The 7,618-nt window shown below is 47.4% G+C and overlaps 1 protein-coding gene across 1 annotated transcript in view; it reads right to left on the reverse strand.

Moving 5' to 3' along the window:
* The window catches only part of LOC103069098 (estradiol 17-beta-dehydrogenase 12-B-like), a 30,741-nt gene that overhangs the window by 13,146 nt on the left and 9,977 nt on the right, over nucleotides 1–7,618 (reverse strand). Inside the window, 5 exon segments of the mRNA XM_082931128.1 lie at nucleotides 3,742–3,887; nucleotides 4,359–4,419; nucleotides 4,906–4,987; nucleotides 5,204–5,265; nucleotides 5,469–5,507. Of these exon segments, the coding sequence (XP_082787254.1) occupies nucleotides 3,742–3,887; nucleotides 4,359–4,419; nucleotides 4,906–4,987; nucleotides 5,204–5,265; nucleotides 5,469–5,507 (390 nt within the window).

Here is a 7,618-nt window from a genome sequence, read left to right on the forward strand (position 1 = left end):
TATATCTATCAAAGAAATTTAACCCACAATTTAAAACTTTAACCACAAAAATCCAGGCCCAGATGGTTTTTTAAAATTAATTAATTTAATTTATTTATTTTTGGCTGCATTGGGTCTTTGCTGCTTCACGCGGGCTTTCTCTAGTTGTGGCGAGGGGGGGCTATTCTTTGTTGCGGTGCGCGGGCTTCTCATTGCAGTGGCTTTTCTTGTTGCAGAGCACGGGCTCTAGGCGCGCGGGCATCAGTAGTTGTGGCACACGAGCTCAGTAGTTGTGGCTCAGCGGGCTCTAGAGCACAGGCTCAGCAGCTGTGGCGCACGGGCTTAGTTGTTCCATGGCATGTGGGATCTTCCTGGACCAGGGCTCAAACCCATGTCCCCTGCACTGGCAGGCGGATTCTTGACCACTGTACCACCAGGGAAGCCCCGGCCCAGATGGTCTTACTGGTAAAATCTTCCAGACAATTAAGGGAGGAGTACCAATCTCAGAAAAACTCTTTTGAAATAGAGAAAACAGGGCACACTTTTGTGGTGGTTTTCTACTGTGTCAACTGGGCTTAGGTGGACCCTTCTTTCCTAGACTCCCTCTTCCCTGTATGGTACTAGGTTAGAGTTGGCTGAAATTGCAAATTGCATGAAAATTTAAAGGAAGAGGTGAAGCCTGCTCATTGTTCTACCCACATATGGTCATTGTTTTACCCACATAGATGTGCCAGTGGGTTCCAGCTTGCTCTCACTCTCCCCTTCAGTGTAGAGAAAGAGAGATGAAAAAGCACAGGGACCTTGCTTCCCCCAAACTCTGCTCATCTCCTCTCAACTTTCCGCCCTGCTCACCAACAATGACCGCAGGCCCACGACCAGATGCCTTCCACAGGCTTCCTCACCAGCTGTCCTTCGTGACACCACTCTAGCAGCTGGATATGCGACTTGCCAGATTTTCCTGAAAGCTCTGACTTGTCCACCTTCACTACTGCTTCCAGAAGGTTGACTGGTATTTTCCACTGATCCCCTAACTCCCCTTTCTGGACCTTCTGGACACTGTCTCAACTGCATAAGATCTTATTCCTCTAATCAATCTCTCTTCCATAAAACTTATTGTGTTTTTCAACTTCAAAATATTTCTGCTTCAAAAATGTTAATGTCGCACAGCACAAAGAAAAGATGAGGAATGGATGCAGATTAAAGAGGATTAAAGAGGGCTTCCCTGGTGGTGCAGTGGTTAAGAATCCGCCTGCCAATGCAGGGGACACGGGTTCAAGCCCTGGTCCGGGAAGATCCCACATGCCGTGGAGCAACTAAACCTGTGTGCCACAACTACTGAGCCTGCTCTCTAGAGCCCGTGAGCCACAACTACTGAGCCCGAGTGCCACAACCACTGAAGCCCGCGCACCCAGAGCCTGTGCTCCGCAACATGAGAAGCCTGTGCACCACAACAAAGAGTAGCCCTTGCTCTCTGCAACTAGAGAAGGCCCCCGCGCAGCAACGAAGACCCAATGCAGCCAAAATAATAATAATAAAATAAATATTAAAAAAACTGGCTCAACGTTTTTGAAAATTACAGTAGACCCCACAAAATTTCTTTCTAGCCTTTCCATACGTTCACGAAATTCTTGACAGGTCCATCCACTTCTTCATTTTACTAAAAAACTGTATTAAACTTAATTTAGCTGAAGGTAGTATTCTGGTAAGTGAAACACAATTTCCTTCCATGATACCCTTTCCAACCGTGGGAATAATGCTTTTGAGGCAGGCAAGATATAATGAACAAGCCAACCTGTGTATAACTTACTTCTCCCTCTAGGCTGTAGTTGCCCTGGACAGTTGCGAAGTCCTCCAGGGCTTAGGCTGCGCTCCCCTCGTCCACGTTCAGCTCCTAGCACAGGGCCTGCGGCTCCTGCCAGGGTCGCGGCGACCAGCATCGCCCCTTCGGCGCGCGGGAACGCTCCTCGTTCATCCCCCCTCTTGGGCGCGCTACCCACAACCACCCGCGCCAAAGCTCAAAATCAAGTCCGCTTTATAATGTCTCTTCGATGGTCTGCATCCGCGTTTCTCCGCAAAAAAGTCCGTTTATTCTCCAGGGCTCGAGCCGTCCTTCTCCGGAAATGTGATAAGAAGCAGCGTATCATCTTTTCTTAAGTAATTTCTAAATCTGCGTTTTATTTATAAATTTAATTTTATTGCTCCTGGATTTTCCCCAGCATTTTTAAAAGACATTTTTATTTTATTATTTTTATTTTTTATTTTTTTGCCTGTGTCGTGTCTTAGTTGTGGCATGCAGGATCTTCGCTGAGGTATGCGGGATATTTCCGTTGCGGCACGAGGGGCTCTTCGTTGTGGCGTGCGGGCTTCTCTCTAGTTGTTGGGCGCAGGTTCCAGGGCTAGTGGGCTCTGTGGTTTGCAGCACGCGGGCTCAATTGCCCTACGGTATGTGGGATCCTATTTCCCCGACCAGGGATCGAACCGGCGTCCCCTACATTGGAAGGCGGATTCTTTACCGCTGGACCACCAGGGAAGTCCCTCTCCCAGCATTTTATTTTGAAAAACTTCAAATATACAGGAAAGTTGAAAGAGGTGTACATGTGTCTACCGCTTAGATTCTACTAACATTTTACCATACTTGTCTAACCATATTGCTACTCACTCTATCTGTCTAACTTTTCAATGCATTTCAAAGTAAGTTGCTGACATCAGTGCACTTTTCCTAAGTAATTCAGCCTGCATATCATTAACTACACTTCAATATTTGTTAGTGGTTTTTTGTTTGGTTTTGGCTTTTTTTGCTGCTTTTAATTTTCAGTATTAATAAGAAAGATTCTCCCACTCCCAAGATGGAAAGAAATTCATTCATAGATTTTTCTAGTTGTTGAGTTTCTATTTTTACACAGGGATTTAGGGATTTCTGATTCATCTGCAGTTTATGCCGGTACATGGTGTGAGGACTGGATCCAATTTTATACATATATGTATACACACAGACACACACAGACACACACAGGGAGTCTCTATTTTAAAAAATATTTTTATTGAGATTTTTAAATTGAGATTTAATTCACATACCATAAAATTAACCCTTTTAATGTGTACAATTTAGTGGGTTTTAGTATTTCACAAAGTTGTGCAGCCATCATCGCTACAATCTATATATGTACATATCTATGTATGTATATATCTGTTTGCTTGTTTTTCTCCAAATGTTTATCTAGTCTCAGCGCCACATATTAAAAACCCCATCTTTCTGCCAGAGATTTGAGATGCTGCAGTTGTTACTAAATTTCTGGGTGTTCGGGGGTCCAATTACGTTCCATTGGTCTGCTTGTCCATCTGTTTCGATGTGTGGGAAGTCTTTGCTAACTACAGCCCTGGCCTAGGATTCTGGAGGGGACGGGGGTGGGGGTGGGGAACGACGGACATGTGGCCACGCCTCTTCAAGGCCTTCAGTCGAGTTCTGTTAGGAAGAAACCGTGCCCTATTCCAGCTCACCAACAGAGATAAAAGCCTTAATCCCCAGCGGCTGAGAAAAAACCAACTGGGCAGGAAGATGCTCAGCAGGAGACCCTGGGAAGGAGAGGTACCAAGGATCAAGACACCCCCCATTCTTGAGTCCCCCATCTCCTCTCCTGGCTCCCCAGCCCGGGGTGGGGGCCCGCCCCTTCTCTGGACGTCTCTCCCTTTCTGAGGGCTAGTGGACCCGGGCCAGGAACTGTCGCATCCAGCTCTCTGACTAGGATTGCCCCAGGAAAGCACCTGCACAGCATGGCGGAGGCACTCAGGGGTTTGGGAGGTGAGTTCAAGTGTGTCCAACGCCTGGCAAGCGAAGTCCTCGGGACTCACCACGAGCAGCCTTCTTTTCAAGGGATTTGTTTAAACCAAAAAGGGGCTCACTGTTTGCAGGCAGGAAGGGGGTCAAGAAAAAGAACTCCCCTCCCCCTAAGCCTAAGCTCCCAGGCCCCCTCCGAGAATCCCTGAGTCCCACTTCTCTTGCCGACCACGCCCCCAGACACGCCCCGGCCACGCCTTCGAGGCCACGCCCCCTCGAGAACCCACCGCTTCCGATCGTGGCTCCAAGGTAGCTCATCTTATTCTTTTTTTTTTTTTAGGTTCTTCCTTCCTTCCTTCCTCCCTTCCCTCCTTCCGTTCTATTTTATTGAAGTATAGTTGATTTACATCCACTGAAGCTCTTCTGAGTCTGAGTCTCGGTCCTCTCTCAGACGCACCCGCCGACCCCATCCCCACCCCGCCCCTGCTCCTAAGACCTTCAGCTGTCTCTAAGCTCCTCCCCCCTCAGAGCTCCTCCCCCCTCAGAGCCCTCCCCTTCTGAGCCGCCCTTTTGAGCTCAGGCCCCGCGGAGTCAGGCAGCTGCACAGTGACCCCCTCGGAGTGGTACTCTGCGCCCACTGCCGCGGAGAAGCTTCGCACAAAGGCCTGCGGAGGAGAGGGAGGGTCCCAGGACCAAGAGCTTTCCCCGTGCAAACTCCTCCAGCCCGCCCTTGCCCCAGCGCCGTCCCTGATCCTAGAACACTCTACCGCCAGGAGGGGCCCCTCCCTCAAGGCCCAAGTCCTCACGGTAACGCCTGAAAGCTTCCTTGCTCTAAGCCCTCCCTCTGTTCCCATACACTCACTCTCCATTCCAGCCGGGCCAGTCTCTCTCTGAATTCCCTTTCTCCCACCTCATGGGTTCTCTTGACCCCTAGCCTCTGTTTCTCTTAAAAAACGAACAGAAAACCTGGCTTGCCCACTGGACTGTGCCCCAGATGTCTGTCTGAACTATTATTAGCCTCAGACTCAGGTGGCACATCACACACATGCATGCAAGCCTTTCCCACCATAACCTTCAGTGCCAGAATTAAGGGCTACTGCAGGAATTCCAGCATGGCAGCCAGCCCTTGCCTGATCTGTGGGTCTGGGTACCTTGGTGGCTGCATACACCGCTGCAAATGGATAGGGGCTTCTGTCAGTTATTGAAGATATGTTGATGAGGATACCTTTGCCCCTGGAAGAGGAAGCATCATTTGGAAGGTAATCATTGCCAGGGAACAGAGGGTCCCAGTGATTTCCCCACCTCCACCCCTTAGTCGCTATCCTAATTTGAGAAAGATCAGAGAGACTGGGAAGAACTGGAAATGTGGGTGGGACAGCTGGGGAATGGAAAAAGCCCGGAGGTTGGATGGGGGAAGATCCAGAGTGAAAGACAGAGACTGCGGCTGACCTGGTGACCATTTGGGGCAGGACGATCCTAGTCATCTGCAGGAGGAATGGAGAGGACCCTGTCTTTCCCTTTCCACTGCTTTCACCTGCCCAGACTCCTGCCCCCTCCTCAAGTTCACTCCTATCCCCCTACCTTCCCTCAGGGAGTATTCCTCTAGCACTTCCTCTATGCCAGGCCCAGTTCTGGGGGATGCTGGGGACCACCGAGAGTGGTCAGAGCTCGCTGACCTTGGACCCAGTCCCTCCTAGCCCCGACTCATCTGGACCACAGACATCATGTTGCAGTTTATAACATCCAAGCATTTCTGGGGGAAGAAAATGGAAGCAATCCCTTCTTCCCTTCACCAGCCCTGCCACAACTCTGATATTTTCTAGTTTACTTTTCTTTTAATATGGAACCCTTTTTTTTTTGCGGTACGCGGGCTTCTCACTGTTGTGGCCTCTCCCGTTGCGGAGCACAGGCTCCGGACGCGCAGGCTCAGCGGCCATGGTTCACGGGCCCCGCCGCTCCACGGCATGTGGGATCCTCCCGGGGCACGAACCTGCGTCCCCTGCATCGGCAGGCGGACTCTCAACCACTGCGCCACCAGGGAAGCCCCTGGAACACATTTTTAAAACGTAGCATCTACCAGAATTTAAAATGCACATAAACTTCGACACATCAACTCCACTCTGGAAATTTATTCATTTCTAAGATACTCACACATGTGGGAACTGCATATGTCCAAAGATGTTCATTGCAACACAATTTGTAGTCACATATACTAGGAAACATCCTGAATGCCCATCAATACTGGGATGACTAAATAAACACAGGGTAGCCAATGGGTGGATCACTGAGCACCAGGTAAAAAGAATGGGTCAGCTAATTATTCTGATTAGAATAATCCCCAAGATACATGCCTACCTGTGAAAGGTAAAGTGCAGAACAATAGGCTGCCGCCATCTGGATAAAAGATCCATATATATACTTCTCTATGCACAGAGGAAAAAAACTACCACATTTTAAATTGGGGGTCACTTTGGGGGGATAGGATTGGAGGGAGAAGGGAAATTTTCACTTTCATTTCATAAACTTCTCTCTTTGGATTTTCTGATCTGTAAAGTTTTTTATAAACGTATACCATATACATACCAAAGTGCATAAATCTTTAATGTAAAAAATGAACACAAATCTTTAGCCTCTACCCACATACAGAAAGTATTGACAGTTTCCCAGATTCTTCATCTCCTGCAGTCATTACGCTTGCCTCTTCCCCAGTTAACCACTGTCTTGACCTCTAACACACTCTAGAAGAGTTTTATTCAGCTCTGAACTTCATTTACGTGGAATCATTGAGCATGTATCCTTTTATCTCTGGCTTTGTCTGCTAAACACTATGTTTATAAGATTCTTCCGTGTTATGTGTACCAGAAGTTCATTCATGTTCACTGCTATAATCTTCCATCGTATGAAGGCGGCATGCTTTGTTTCTCTAATCAACCCAGTCCTGGGCATATAACCAGCGAAAACCATAATTCGAAAAGATACATGCACCCCAGTGTTCATAGCAGCACTCTTCACAATAGCCAAGACATGGAAACAACCTAAATGTCCATTGACAGAGCAATGGATAAAGAAGATGTGGTACATGTATACAGTGGAATACCACTCAACCATAAAAGAGAATGAAATAATGCCATTTGCAGCAACATGGATGGACCTAGAGATTATCATACTAAGTGAAATAGGACAGAGAAAAACAAATATCATATGATATCACTTATATGTGGAATCTAAAAAGATGATACAGGGGCTTCCCTGGTGGTGCAGTGGTTGAGAGTCCGCCTGCCGACGCAGGGGACACGGGTTCGTGCCCTTGTCCGGGAAGATCCCACATGCCGCAGAGCGGCTGGGCCCGTGAGCCATGGCCGCTGAGCCTGCGCGTCCGGAGCCTGTGCTCCGCAACGGGAGAGGCCACAGCAGTGAGAGGCCCGAGTACCGCAAAAAATAAAAATAAAAAAATAATAAATAAAAAGATGATACAAATGAACTTATTTATGAACCAGAAACAGACTTGCAGACTTTGAAAACAAGCTTATGGTTACCAAAAGGAAAAGGAAGGGGGGAAGGATAAATTAGGAGGCTGGGATTAACATATACACATTACTACATATAAAATAGATAAACAACAAGGTCCTACTGTATAGCACAGGGGACTCTACTAAATATTCTGTAATAACCTAAATGGGAAAATACTCTGAAAAAGAATGAATATATGTATATGTATAGCTGAACCACTTTGCTGTACATCTGAAACTAACACAATATTGTAAATCAACTACACCCCAGTATAAAATAAAAATTAAATTAAAAAATATTTAAATTCCAAAAAAAAAAAAAAGGGGGCCTCCCTGGTGGCGCAGTGGTTGAGGG

This window comes from Lipotes vexillifer, unplaced genomic scaffold (genome assembly GCF_000442215.2).
Source record: "Lipotes vexillifer unplaced genomic scaffold, Lipotes_vexillifer_v1.1 scaffold371, whole genome shotgun sequence".
NCBI classification, from domain to species: Eukaryota; Metazoa; Chordata; class Mammalia; order Artiodactyla; family Lipotidae; genus Lipotes; species Lipotes vexillifer.